Here is a 15386-nt window from a genome sequence, read left to right as displayed (position 1 = left end):
AGAAAACAGTCATAGAAGAACTAGTTCTAACTGATTAGATTGCTTTGTTGACAAGGCAGCGCAGCAACTTGAAAAGGATGGCTTTAAAATCAAATTGCACCAAAAAGTGAAAGAGCAAAGCTGAAAAGGAAAAGTGCTGAGAAGCAAGCCACGTGCTCGGGTGCTGTCTTCAGGGCTGCTAGGGTTCATCTTGGCTGAGAACTTGCTCCCTCTGGAGTCAACGTGGACTCCTGAGCCACACACACACAAACACACACACACACACACACACACAGACACACACACACACACAGACACAGACACACACGCACAGACACAGACACAGACACACACACAGACACAGACACACACACACACACAGACACAGACACACAGACACACACACACACAGAGGTTTAGGTATACAGTGTTCAGGGCTCCATTCCAGACACACTTTCCTGGGGGAGGGACTTCTAGAAGATCCTTCATGGTTCTGACTCAGGAAGAGGAAAGCCCGTGCTGTCTTGTTCACTGTGGTACTCCCCAGAGCCTGGCTGAACGCTAAGTACACTAAGGATGTTTTGTGGAAAGGAGGCTAATGGGAACTAGTCTTGGTGAGGCCAAGAGGTGAGACCCAGCCAGATGAAGGGACAATGACAGAAACTGGAATGAAGGGCATGCTGCCACAAAGACAAACCTCAGAAACATGAGGCCAAGTGAGGCCCCCGTCACAAAGGGCCAGACGGTACCTGATTCGATTTGGCGTCTAGAACAGGCGAGTCTAGAGAGTCAGAAGCCAGATGGCTGGCTGCCCAGGGTGAGGTGGGTGGGAGGATGCAGGACTGACTGCTAATGGGAATGGTCTCTTCTGGAAGGAACATCCATGTTCTGAAACTGAATGTGGTGATGGTGGGAGAACTCTGAGGACGCACTCAAAATCACTGAATTGTCCCTTTTTTTTTTTTCGGCTGTGCCGGTGGCTTGAGGGATCTTAGCCCCCTGACCAGAGATCAAACCCTGGGTCCTGGCGGTGAAAGCGCCAAGTCCTATCCACTGGCCAGCCAGGGAATTCCCTGAATTGACCTCTTTTAAGTAGGTGAACTATATGGTATATGATTCAACCTCAATAAAGCTACTACAAAAACTTAATAAAATTGAGAACCTGAGAGCACTTTTACTTACACTAAAAAAAAGCCACTAAAATAAAAATCCTTGATTAATAAAAGGAACGCTCAGGATCTGCGAGGCCAGATGTGGCTCGTCACCATGCACACGTTAGATGTTACCTGACAACTGTTGCTGGGCTGGATGAGGAGAGAAACAATTTTCACAGCCACAAAATGTTACTAACCGAGGGTGAGAGAATACAGCCAACTCACGTCAACCAAATACTGAGAAAATAACTGAAATGCATGTGTGAATCACGGTCAGCTGCGGTAGGTGCCAACATCTCCTCTCCTCGCAGGTCAAAAAGGCTGCTCGTTGCTGAAAACAGGTGATAATCAACCAGGAAACACAGGCAGCCAGAGGAAGTGCCGAGGTAACGAAAAAATCAGCATCAAGCGACCTCACAGCTTTGTTGACAAAATTCCTGCTTGGCTTATACCAAGCACGGATGCATTCACAGTGGGCTCCACCGTAATTCTACTTCTAGAGTACGTGGAGATCTTACAGAAATGCCTTAGCAAGTCTTGTCACCAAGCTCAGCTTGTGGCACTGTCTCCATCAGCCAAACAACAGGGAATGGCGATTCACAGCAGTTACCAGACAACCAAACTCAAGAGAGTACAGACTTCCTGGGAGAGAGAGTTGCTTAGAAAGTTGCTGGCTACATAATCTTCCAGGGCAGAGGGTTGATAAAGCTCTTCTGTAAAAGGTCAGGGAGTGAACGTTTTAGGTTTTGAAGACCAATAGGCCAAATACAAAGATACTAGGCAGGTACTTACAGAGCCACTAAAAAGGTAAAAACCATTCTTAGCCTCAGTTTGGCCCAAGGGCCCCCACAGCCTACTGACCTTTGTTCTAAAGATTACAACTTTCAGAGAGGAATAACAATCAGGTTAGCTCCTAAATCAGGACTCTCAAACTTCCTGAGGCCCTGAAAACAGACCTTCCAATGGAATCAGAATAGTTAATACCTGACGGATCTTTCTGGTGTGTCAGGTAATGCTGCACCAATTATTTTATCCTCATGATAACCCTAGAGAGGCTGTGCACGGAGCTCCCTGTCCACCCAGGGTTGATTCCTTGACTGCAGATTTCTTCCCCTTTTCATTTACATCCTGTTGCTTTTCTACTGTGACGGCGGCACGACCAGCAAAGAGGGGAACGTGTGCTGAGGAGCCGCAGAGAGATTCATGGCTGCTCAAATGTTTGTCACAGAGGGGATTTCAGTGACTGTTCTGGAGGTGTGAGTGCCCCGGGGCTGGCAGGGCTTGACCCTTCACTCTCAAGTAGCGAGGATGCCCTGCCTAACCCCACGAATGTCCCGAGGACTCAGAGCATCCTCACCATCTGGCCTTCCTCCTCCAGTTTCACCCTTCCCCAGGATCACTCATGTTAAGGCCAAAGTCATCTTTCTTAAGACACAAATCTTACTTACCCTTCCGTTTAAAAGCCTTCACGGACTCTACTTCTTGCAGGACCAAAGAAAAACACTTCCAAGTGTGGTACAAGACCTCTGACACCCTGGCCTCACCTCACTGCCCCCTCCTGAAGGAAACCCTGAGCTCAGACAAATGCACTCATCATCCCCGCAGCTGTCTCGAGCCCCTATGCTTTTTCTCCCCAGGCCCTCCTTGTGGAGGCCCTCCTCCATGTTTCTGGCCTGCGTGCTGGCATCTTCCCAAGTCTTCTCAACCACACAGGGCTTTGCAAACTGGGACTCTTCTGCTGGCATGGACTCCAATAGAAACCTAGCCCTGTGCACGGACTCATCTCTTGTCCCCCAGGGGCTGCCAGCTTCTCGAGGGCCAGGGCAGGGCCATTTCCTCTCTCTGGACTGCACGCTGCGGTGGAACCAAGAGGGGCACAAGCAAGCAGAGCACGCAGCTCTTGTCCTTCAGGAACTCAAACACTCTTCAGTGAATGAATGAAGCACAAGCCCCTGAGAAGTTACATAACAGTCTCGGCAGTGGAAAAACAATCAGCAGCTGCTAGTACCAAAATGACTGGGCAATGTCAGCCACCGTGGAGCTGGCGGCCATGCTGGGGGCAGGGGGGCAGTGGGCCCAGGAGCAAGGAGCTGGTCGGGGTACGGTTACCCTGGAGCTGACACGCCGCCCCTATGACAGTGTACAGAAGAAGGGGACTGTGCTTGGGAGGGAGATGAGAGTGAGAAGGCAGGACCACCTGGGCGTTACTATGGAGTCAGCTCAGCTTTCATCACGGCGAGTCTGTCAGAGCTGCTGGGGAATGACCACCGTGGATATGTCCAGAAAGGTCACGTTACTGGGCCTGACGATGAACTGAAGGGCACTGCAGAGCGGCCCTGTAGGCCCAGGGGAAGCAAGGTGTCGCCTCCCTTCACTGCCGGGGGGCGTGCGTTCACGGCAGAGCATGGGATGACAGCTGTACGTTCAGGAGCGGGGACATGACACCCGCATGGGTCTGCAGACAAGGCCAGCTGCTTTGAGCCTGTCCTCTGCGCCGTCCCTGTACTGCTTTTTAACAAGGTGCCTTCCGCCAAAACGCCTTCCACAAGGCAGCCGACTCCTGTGGTCTTCTCCTCCTCACTGTCTCTGCCTGGCCTTTCTTTTTTTTTGGTGGGGGGTGGGGAATGGCCTCTGAATCTGTTGAGCACCCCTACTCCATCCTTCCTGAATCACTCCACTGCCCTGAACTCTCCTGGACACCTCCTCGCCCCCTGGATGGCCCTTCTTCCTCCTCTCTGCACTCTTGCAAGCGAGGTCTCAGGCTGTCTTTAGTGGTTTGCTCCAGACTTGTCCTCAGAGGACAAGTATACGGTCCTGAATACTTTCTGGCTAGGACTATACACCTGCATTTGGCTGGTGGTCTGTTTTTTATTTTTTTGGCTGCGATATGTGGCAGATGAGATCTCAGTTCCCCAACTAGGGATTGAATCTGTGCCTCCTGCCTTGGAGTATTAACCACTGGACTAGCAGGGAAGTCCCTGGCATCAGTCTATTAAAAAATTCTATAAATATTTATTCTACGCGTATGGAGCCACTAATTTCCTGAATACGTGAGTTCCTACCACGTGCCAGGCATTATTCACATGTTAGAGATACAATGGAAAAAGTTTCCACCCCCGCCAACCCCACCTCCAAGACATACAGCTGGCCCTGGCACCTCAGTTGGCCGTGCGGGGCTCTGAGGATGGAGAGAGGGTCGGAGCTGACCGGGAGGCTGGAGAGGGCTTCCCCGAGGAGGGGGTTTTAGAAAACATTCAAGGGTGAGCGGGAGTTAGGCAAGCAAAGGCCGCATAGGGTGGGGTGGGGTGGGGTAGGGTGGGGAAGTTGGTGCAGGGGAAGTTTGTTGTCTGTGAAGGGCAGATGTGGAGGCAAGAAGTGAGAAACAACAGGGCTGAGATGCCTGCAAACAGTTCAGCCTGATCAGCCGGAGGCGGCTGGGGGCTGGGGCGGGGCTGGTGGGGAGATGGGGCTAAGGAGCAGGCAGGGGCCGCTCGCTCGGGGGGAGCAGGAACCACCCTGGAAGCTGAGGCGGGCCTCCGAAGGCCCTGGTGGGAGTCAGACAATCAGATTTGTGTCCATGAAGCCCAGCTGGGGGCTGGAGTGTGGGGCAGGGCTGGGGGAGGGTGCGTTTGAGACAAGATTTTCCTAGGTGAGTGATGATGGTAGTGTGGACCGAGGCAGGGGATGGAGAGAGAGCTGGGTTTATACGGGGAAAGCAGACTCTCTGGGATGCAGGTGAGGGAGGGGACCTGCGGGATGGGGAAGCTGAGGGCAGAGTCCAAGGGGAAGTCAGGATGCTCTGGTCTGGGCCTCCGGGAGGACGGTGGTGCTTCCCATCAGGGAGGGAAGGAGGGGTGGAGGAGCCAGGTCAGCAAAGCAAGGGTACATTTCGGTGCCCCGGAGCAGACAGGGGGAAATGCCCAGCGGCGGTAGGATGCTGAGGTCTAGAGCCCAGGAGAGGAGGTCAAGGCCACAGGTCTAGGTCTGGGAGCCAGGAGCTTAGTTCAGGGGAGCCTTGGACTGGGTGTGGTGGGAGTGTGCCCAGGAGAGCTGGGCAGGCTGGACCTTGGAGACAGCACGGGTTCGGAGCTTAGTGAAGAGACAGCCGTCATCCTGGCCAGGGGTTCACAGAGCTGAGCACTGGAATTCTAGAATCTTCTGTTGGTCTCTTCCTCCACGGTCTCTCCTTCCTCTACCAATCTCATACTCAGCGATAGAGGAACTTTGCTGAGATAACTGTCCTAGCAATACTACTGATTAAACCACTTTTGACAGCCTCCAGTGTCAAGCTCCAACTCTGCCACTGGGTTGAGAAACACCTCCCTCTGTTACAGTCGCTGTGTTCCTTCCCTTGGTCACTATGTACCTACCTCTTGGCCCCACGTCTCCTCGAGGGCCTTCCCCTTTCAGGCCTCCCTGCCATCTCCAAGGCCTCCCTTCCATCTTGCTGGTCCTCTCCTCTAGGCTCGTCCTCTCCACCGCCCACATCCCGCCCAGCCTTCTAGTCCCTGAAGCCTCTCACAGCATCAGGCCCCCTTAGGGGTCTTACTGCTCTGGGCACTCCGGGCATTATTTCATCGTTCTTGGATGCTTCTCTAACTCAAGTGTGTCTGTCGAGTTCCCTGACATTGATCAAAACCTCTCTAAAGGGAAAGGACGTGCTTTTCACTTCTCAGGGGCCGACTACACCAAACTTGGTCACTGTTTCAATAACGACCGCTGGCTGGCTGTGACCCCAGAGCCAAATGCAGACCACAGGTGGTGGACGACAGCGAGCATGAAGCAGGTGGCAGGCAGCAAGGTGAAATCTGACAAAAGCAGGCAAAGCAGTGCAAAGGATACACCCAAACAGGACCCTGGCCTTATTCTGGAATGCCTGAAATTAAAAACTGCAGACAGATCAATCTAACACACAGTATTTAGGAGATGAAGGGCTTTCTGACCAAACAAATGTTGGGTTTTATGAAAAACATTTGAAAACCCACAGACTGTAAACAAATAATAAATTTATCGTACATGCAATCATAGAATTTGAGGAGGTCTGCAATAAAGCAGAAGGATCCTGAAACAATCAAAAAGATATTTTAAAGAAGATGGAGACAGGAGTACTAGCTTTGGGTTTAAACAGTTAATTTGACAGAACCTTAAACTTAGCATTGCGTTTCCTACCAGCTGAAGCCAAGAAGGAAAGAAAAACCCAGTGAAGGACAGGGCAGAGGCCCCGGAGTCAGACACATCTGGGCCCCTGTTCTACAGCCCTCTCAGCAGCCGTGAGTGGGCAAGCCAGCACCTTGAGCCCAGGGTACGGGCAGGGAGCAGCTGGGACTCTCAAGGCAGATGCTGGGAATAAATGCAGAGGGAATCGAGGCAGTCCAGGCCCGGGGACCCCCTGTGCTCTTCTCTGTAACAGACCTCACAATGAGAAGCCAGTGGGAGGACTCCGGGGGCTAGCATACTGACCTGGGGGCAAGACCGACCTCGGAAAGTGGGGGAGCTTGCCCAGCGGTGGGCAGAGTCACAGACCAAAGGGCACCCCTTCACGGCCGCTGGCTGGAAAGCCCTTTGAGGAGGGTGGGGACCTGGGGCTGGTTTAATCATGGGTGCCTGGGCTGTGCGACCCAGCAGATGCTACGGTGTTCAGAGCATCTGTGGTGGGGAAAGACCCCAGGTGGAGTCTGCAGCCAGCCATGGGGGACAACTGTGGTGCGGACGCCTTGGGCACTGGGGCCAGGGCACGCATACACAGCAGAGAATTACACAAAACTCCACAAAACACTGCTGCTGGACCCTTAGGGACAGGAAGTGCCTGACCATGGGTACGGAGTGGGCGGGTGGCCAGAAGTGTGAGACCTACCAAGTTCTAGCGTTAGGTGGGGCTAAAGACCCATCGCCCCACGGAAGTGGTGTGTGCAGGGTGAGCAGGAGCCAGCCGGGGGTACAGTGGGGTTGCGGAGGCAGGCTCTCCTGGACCACCGTGTCCATCACCCGTCGCATAAAAACCTCTGCCCCGGTTCACACCTCCTGCAACACTGGGTTGGGTTCCTAGGACCAAGTGACCAAATTCGGTTCATGGGTTGGCTTGGTACACAAGTGAAAGCTGAAAGCGGACCGTGGCTGCACTACGGCTCCAGCTGGGGGTCACCCTGAAAAGACAGGAACGGGGACATGCGCTCCCAACGGGGAGACCCTGGGTAGTGCATTTGGCTGTGTACTTCGCATGGAAAGAGTGGTGGCCTGAAGGAAGAACATCTATGGACTCACCGGACGTGGTGAAGGGCTCACTTGCGTGGCCAGGGGACGGGAAGGTAGGGGACGAGGTGGCCTGGGCAGAGGCGTATGGTCCGGCAGGAGCAGGCAGGCAGTGTGACACCCAGGCCCCCATGCTCACCATGAAGGGCCAGCACAGAAGAGGGGGGACACAGTAACGCGGCAGGCGGCCGCTGGCCAGCCCCTGACATGGCCACCCCGGGCTGGCACGTGAACTGTGCAGTCGAGGTGGAAGGAGGCTGTGTGTGGGCCCTGCTCTCCAGGGTGGACTTGGCTTCTGAGGGTGAGTGAGGGCAGCGCTAAGCCTGGACACTCCACCACCCGTCCAGGAGAATGACCGTGCCTGAGAGCCAGGCTGACTCTGCTGGGCCCTTCCTGCTCAGGAAGGGGCGCTGCTGTAGACTGGAACATGTACCCCCCCACCCCTAAATTCCTATGCTGAAGTCCCTGACCCCCCCCAATGCAACCATACTCGTAGACAAGGCCTTTAAAGAGCACACATGCGCTCAGTCATGTCTGCCTCTTTGCAACCCCATGGACTCTACCCTGCCAGGCGTCTCTGTCCATGGGGATTTCCCAGGCACGAATACTGGAGTGGGTTGCTATTTCCTTCTCCAGGGGATCTTCCCAACCCAGGAATCAAATCTGGGTCTCTTGTGTCTCCAGCACTGGCAAGCAGGTTCTTTACCACTGGGGCCACCTGGGAAGCCTTTCAAAGAGGTAATTAAGGCTCAATGAGGTCATAAAGATGAGGCCCTAATCCAACAGGACTGGCGTCCTCGGAAGAAGAGACACCAGGAACACGCGGGCACCAAGGAAAGGCCGTGAGACACAGAGCGAGAGCCAAGGAGAATCCCGCCAGAAATCGGCCCTGACAGTGTGGATCTTGGACCTCCAGCCCCTAGAGCACTGAGGAAAACTTCTGTTGTTTAAGCCACCCAGGCCCTGATCTTCTCCTGGGCAACCTGAGCTGACTGACACAGGCAGCAGTTCATTCTACCCGAAAGTGACACACTTTCCAGTCTCAGGGCCACCTGCCTTCTCTGTCACATGGCACCACTCCCTGTGGGCTGGCGGGCTGTGTGAGGGGCTGACCAGGGTGCCAGATGGCATCTCTCAGACCACAGGCTCACTTCCAGCCAGGTGGGCGGGGCAGTGCCCAGACTACAGGGCACAGCGACCCTCTCACAGCATGACCCAGGGCTGCCCACTCGCCAGACGGACGGACAGCCAGGTGAGGCGAGAGAGACGCCAACTTGCAGATGGCACCTGGCAAGGATAGCGCTTGGGGCTCCAGTGTGCAGAACAGCCCAAATCATCGACTGTCACTTGGGTGCTGTGTGCCCAGGAGGCAGAGCACACGGCTCCTGGCAACCAGAGGTGGGAGGAGAGGGGCCCTGACGATCCGCCCTCCTGGTGACCTACTCGGGGTGTCTGGGCTCCCTGTCCCGTGACTCTGGACTCTCTGGTTTACAGAGCCTGGCTCACAGGAAAGGAGCTTCCAGTGGGGACAAAGCAAGAACACTGCTACGTATTAAGTGACCATGTGGTCCCGTCAGTTTGGGCTCTTCTGACCAAAAAAAAGGCAAGGGAAGGAGTCATTATCCTGCAGGAGTAATTAACCCTGATCATTAGAAAAAATTCAGCCAAGGGCACACAAGGTGGGAGGGAAGACCCAGTGTGGCGCTCAGGTGACCTGCAAGGGCATCTCCTAAACCTCCTCACTCATGTTCTAGCGGACACGTGTGTGTGGCAGACACAGCCCAGGAAGGACGGGGGGACTGGGGACCCAGACCCCACAGGGCCGAGCGCACCTGTCTCTTCATCCAGTCACCTTCCAGGTGGGGCCGGGACTCTCAAGCGGACCACAGAGGAGGGGCTGGTCACCAGGGTGTCCTCGAGGCTGGCTGCCACAGAAGGGGAGGCGGTCAGTCCTGCGGACCTTCTGCTTAAGGTGTCCCCTGGGAAGAGTGCCCCTGCTACCCTGCAGGAGCTGCTCCGGGCACCTGAGTGAAACACGAAGCTCTCAGCAGCGTGACAGGCGGGTGCTCAGTCTTCCAGCTGTGGGGGGTGCAGTTCTCAAGGGGCACCACTTTGTGGATGGCATCCAGCTCTCAAGACCCACAGTCCACCCCTGCATCTGTCTGGACTGGAGACACTTTGGCAGACACTCTGTCAACGCCAGGGCTCCTGAACCGTAAGATTAGCTCTCAGACCTTCCTTGTGACTGGTGCTCAAAGGCCCCCTCTGTCCTTCACCACCCGCCCCCCAACACTGTGCTCATCCCAACAGTGCTGTCCGATCAGCTCTGCATGTGAGAATCTGCTGGGGACGCCAGCTTCAGAAACACAACCTCCCGTTTTGCTCATGAGCACAAGACCACAGCTGCCTACTGGGGAACCCCCTCTCAGGCAGCCCACGGGCACCCCGGTCAATGCCCTTCTCCTTGTCTGTGCTGATGGGACGGTGCTGCCACTGAATCTCTCGTTAGCTGAGCCAGCCATCTCAGATCACACACTACTTCTTTCTCTCCCTCTCAGCTCTGTCCAGGCTATTGGAAAGTATTTATACTCATTATCACTCTGGACGCTGATTACTCTTGAGTCCTCATCCTTACCATTCTTCCATCCATTTCCTCAAAGAACTTCCCTTCTTCCTCCTGCTAAATACAGGCTGAGTCTACCGCCTACGTTTCATCCCAGGTGTGATCCTCTGTAGTGGTCCCCGCCCTCATTGGCACCAGGGACTGATTTCACAGAAGAAAACTCAGGGGTGGGGGTGGTGGTTCCCGGACATTCCATCCGCTGTGCAGTTTCTACTATTATCACACCAGCTACACCTCAGATCATCAGGCAGGAGATCCCAGAGGTGGGGACCCCTGACCTGTTGGGTTCGCCTCCCAACCCCACACACGGACTGTAGGAGCCACGCCTGCAGCCCTGATCTCTCCAGAAGCCGCGTCTGTCTCCCCACGCATCAACTTCCTTTACTGCACATTATGGAGTCCCCTCAAATTCAAAACACCTGCAGGGACCAGCCTTCACTTCCCTCTCTGTCACCTGCAGACCTGGCCCACTGATAAGGGAACCCCTTCTTCCCACCCTAGATGGAAATTCTGGGACTCAGCTCTCCACTGACGTCCAAGGATGTCACACCTGACATCACTTTCCAGACCACATGCAATGAAGACCGACTTCTCACACGCAATGCAGGCAGGCGATGTGGGAGAGAACAGAGCTCTCTCTCATACCCCAGAGGGCAAAGGGGATGGAGACGGGAAATGACAAGCCCAGTGTGCTTGATCACGGAAGTGCCCAAGAACGATCAGCTTGATTGACAGTAACCCTGGGAACACCAGTGTGGTATCACATTGTTGTTCGGACAGAGCCATGTTTTGGGTAAGTGCTCGATATTTCCTGATGATTAATGACAAGGCTGAGAAAACCCAGCATTTATCTGACTGACTTGTTGGTTGTTTCCTTGAACTTCTATTACCTTCATAGTCTCTCCATTTCAACCAAGGAAAATCAAGAAGTTTGATATCTGCTCTTTACTCCAGAGCACACAATAATAAGCATTTTAACAGGAAGACACTGTGGCTTTTACAAGATGATAAAAACAGATAAATATTCCGTCTTGTTAACTAGGTTGGTGTTTCTCTAAGAAATCAAGCTTATCTATTGGAAGTGGAGTGAGAATGTCCAGTTTGACCAGTCTTTCAGTGGCAACTTACTTTTTTTTTACCTTCTAAAGAAAACACTAACAATAGCCCCGATCAGAGACCTTGGAAACATGTCAAGATATCCAAGACGCAATGCAGAGGAATGACACATGGTCTCGACCACACGTACAGTCTCAGAGGAGACGTTTACGCAGGCCCCTGAGTACTTCTCAACTTTCCATTGTGATTGTGATCGTTTACCTGCTGCTGTCTTTGCCGCCTCACTTGTGCAAACTGTGACAGCATCAGCTGCCTGTCCAGCAGCTCCATCCTCTGCTGCCTCTGGATGTCCACGGTGGCTCCCATCCCGATCGTGGCCTCGCTGGTGGGCTCCGAGGATGAGAAGAGGGGCTCCAGGGTCCAAGCACAGAACTTGGCCATCCAACTGGGCACACACAGCACCTCATGGACTTGCAGCATTCTGCTGTTGTAGCAGATCCCAGAAACCTAGAAGAGAAAGAGTCCAGCTGCACTGTTGACAGGTCATACAATTTTTAGGGAACATATTTGACACAGAAATCAGTGACCGTAAAATACTTCAGGTGGTGTTTTCTCCTTCACTTTCGCACGGTTAGGTGAAAACCAGAATGCTTACTAAGTTGCGGGATACTAAGCAGGACAAACCAAACCAACAGAAAACTGAATCTCGTGAGTAAACAAACGTGTTTTTAGTAAGCTAGAAGAGACAGCAAAATCCTACCTATTCAACACTCGGAAGTACTGGCACCATACTTAAAAACAATGTTGTCTTTCAGAAAAAAACAAGCCATAAAATATCTGATTATCAAGACACTTTCACACTGTACTAACTTTGTGGTTACTTTTATTGGCAGATGGCCATCAGAGAGAGATACTGGCATAAAACAACCCTGATAGTCAGTGATGTGACCCAGGCACACCTTTATCAGAAAATAAAGATGATCTAAAATGTATATAGTATTTTAATAAATTTATTTATTGATTTGTCCTAGATTTAGAAATCCTTTCCAATAGTTAGCAATGAATAGTTCTGCTTACTATTTTTCATCTTTAAGGCAAGTTACATGGTAAGAGGAATCTAAAGAGTCCCTATGGTTTTCTAGGTAAACATGAGAATGGCTATTCCTTTGTTAGAAATCTTCAGTTTTGTGAATCTGATTCTTAGGATAAGAAGTTATTCATATCAAATCAGAGCAGGTTTGATAACTTTCTAGTAAGAGAAAAGTACACTTTAATATTTTATTAATAAAATTACCTAATTAGGCAAAAATCTATTGAGAATTTGCTATATACCAGGTGTGATCTAGGCACTTAAAACAGAGCAGAAGACAAGATACATAAAGCCCTACTCTGACAGTCATGGTCAATACAGAGATTAGACAATAAACAAGCAAACATATAAAATGATTCCGGATAAGATCTATGAAGGAATTACAATAAGGTGACTTGCAGCAGGGATCTTTAGCTCAGGTGGAAGTGACACTTGAGCAGAATTTTTAAGGATAACAAGGTGCCAGTAATTTGATGAACTGGAGGAAGAACCTTTCCGGCAGAGAAAACGGCAAAGGCAATGCAAGAATGAACTCAGGAGTATCTACGAGAAATCCCGGTGGGGCTGTCAAGTGGGCTGTTGGATATAAAATTCTGGAACTCAAGGGAAAAGTTAGCAGAGAGAAAGATCTGAGAGTCAGTGGTATCAGACTACATCTAAAGCATGAGAACTAGAAGAGATAATAGAAGGGTGAGGGAATACTGCAGAGGAGAGAAGAGGACTTGGGACTGAACCTGGGATATACCAGGATTTTGTGATGGACAGAGTAGGAGAAGCTGGTAAAGCAATCTAAGAAGGGGCTGCAAGTAAGAAGGAAAACTGGGAGAGTTCAGTACTGCTGAAGCCAAGAGAATAGTGTTTTAAGATGGAAATAGCCATGTCTAATGCAGTCCAGAGTTCATGTAAGACATGAGAGAAGAAAATTACCGTTGGATTTGGCAAAATTAACCAACTCTGGTGCAGTGGTAGAAGCAACAGACAGACTGGAGGAGGCTAAAGGGCAAATGGAAAAGGATCTCTGATTTCAAATAATTTCCATGCTACTTCCTGCATGAATTGTGCAAAACAACAAAGAAAACGAAAACAGAAACAAGCTTCAGATTCAGTGCAACGAGAGAGCATCTGCACTCCTCAACCACACTAACAGAAGGGAAAACACACTCAGCAGTTGCGAAGAAGGGTAAATCCACAGGCGGGAGAGGGAAGGTGCGGGTGAAGGGGAGGATCAGAGGACTCAGTGCAAGAAGCAACCCGTCTCCTCTGCAGGGAGGAGGAGAGGACTCGGCATGGCCTGCGTCAGGGAGGCTCTGGCGAGGGCAGGGCAGCCCCTCGGGGGGCACCTGGGCTCCACGTGGTGGGGGTTCCAGACAGACACAGAGGCCCTCCATGGGTGTCTTCAGAGCTTCCAGAAGAAGACCACAGAGGAAATATATGAAGAAGAAGACTTTGTTTCAAGAGATAATAACGAGTTTTCCAGGATGAACAAAGAATATAAACACTCAAACTGAAAGTGTAAGAGTCCCAAGAAAGGGAATAAAATGAAATGTACATCTAGCTCCATGAGAGTCAGAAAGAAATCCTTAAAAGTGTGAACAAAAAAAAAGAACAAAACAGCTCATTACACAAGGGTGAAGTCACAACCCACGGTAGTCATGCACTGACGGTGCGGCCTGGGGAAAGTTCAGGATGAAAACGTAGGAGGAGGCACCCTTTGCTTCAGATAAACAGGTCCCTAGACGGTCAGATGCACAGCTCAGGAAGTACTTTCAATGACCTCAGATTCCTGCACCTTCATGTATAAAGAGAAGTACTAAAATGAACTTGAGATTCTGCCCTTTGTGATTACCGGTAATCTTTCAGCAGGATGTAGGCCTGACTAGATGTACTTCCCAGCCAATAAATCCATACATGCTCGCTTCATCGTGATTTGTTTGGCTTCATGACACTTAAAGAGTTTATGGACACTTTGGTGTGTGTTATGTATCACAATAAAATGATTTAAAAATAAAGAATAAAGGGTACAGGACAGATGAGGTAATTTCAGGGAAGCACACTGAGGTCTATCAGATTTTAAAGTATGCTATAAAGTTTGAGTAAGCAAAACAAGGTGGTCTTTATGGGTGTGTGTGTGTTAAGTTGCTTCAGTCATGTCCGACTCTCTGTGACGCTATGACCCTGCCAGACTCCTCTGTCCATGGGATTCTCCAGGCAAGAATACTGGAGCCGTGCCCTTCTCTAGGAGATCTTTCCGACCCAGGGATTGAAGCTGCGTCTCTCTTGTCTCCTGCACTGGCAGGCGGGTTCTTTACCACTAGTGCCACCTGGGAAGTCCCAGGTCTATATCTAGTGTCTCAAACTGATGTAAAGAGCAAGGGCAGAGACACAAGGCACCTGGTACACAGCAGAAATGGGTATGTCACACACGAAAAGAATACACGGAGCGCACAGAAGGAAGAAGTCAAACCAGCTCCCTCTGCCTGATACCACACAGAACCTCCCAATGGGTTAAGGACACAGATGTAACTTACGAAACTGCACATCTTTCTGCGCAAATATAGAAGGAACATCTTTTTGGCACTGGGATGACAAAGGATTTTTTAGTAAGAAACATAAACCCTAGATTATAAAAGAAAACATACATTCATCTACTTCATAATTTAAAAGCTACAGTAGGCTAAAAGTTACAAGAAGGGGGCAAGGAAGTAAGGATTCCTTTTCTGAAGGTCTGAGTAAAAAGGAAGATGGAAAATGGAATTGTGCAACAGCAAAAGCAGTGATTCAGCTGAAGACAGCAAAATGTTGTCATAAATATCACAAACTGTGAAAAAAAACTGAACAAATCAGAACTGTGAGATTTGAATTAAGTAAAAAATTTATTTATTTTTTTTTGTCTCAAAGTATCCAACTGTGATGGTGAATTTATCCATTTGCCCACAGTTCTAACCCCAAGTATTTGGAACATGTTCGTGTATGTGGAAGCTGTTATCAGGTACACATACATCGACCCTTTTATCACAATAAAGTCTCCTCCTTTGTTTTCAGTAATACTCACAAAAAAAGTCTATTTTGTCTTAGATTAGTATGGCCACTTCAGATTTCTATTTCCATATTAATCTTTCTTCATCCTTTTACTTTCAGCCTTTTGTGTGTGTGTCTGCGTTTAAAGTGTGCCTTGTGGACAGCATACGGCAGTTTCTCACTTTTAAATGCAGTCTGACAATCTCTGCCTTTTGAT

General features: G+C 50.7%; 1 protein-coding gene across 1 annotated transcript in view; it reads right to left on the bottom strand.

Annotated features, from left to right (window-relative positions):
• The window catches only part of UBAC2 (UBA domain containing 2), a 170704-nt gene that overhangs the window by 29754 nt on the left and 125564 nt on the right, over positions 1-15386 (bottom strand). The window contains exon 7 of the mRNA XM_040267400.1: positions 11323-11568. Within this exon, the coding sequence (XP_040123334.1) occupies positions 11323-11568 (246 nt within the window). The remainder of the gene's footprint in view (positions 1-11322; positions 11569-15386) is intronic.

The sequence above is a fragment of the Oryx dammah genome, unplaced genomic scaffold (assembly GCF_014754425.2).
Source record: "Oryx dammah isolate SB20612 unplaced genomic scaffold, SCBI_Odam_1.1 HiC_scaffold_24, whole genome shotgun sequence".
NCBI lineage: Eukaryota > Metazoa > Chordata > Mammalia > Artiodactyla > Bovidae > Oryx > Oryx dammah.
This window is presented reverse-complemented; position numbering and strand designations above follow the sequence as displayed.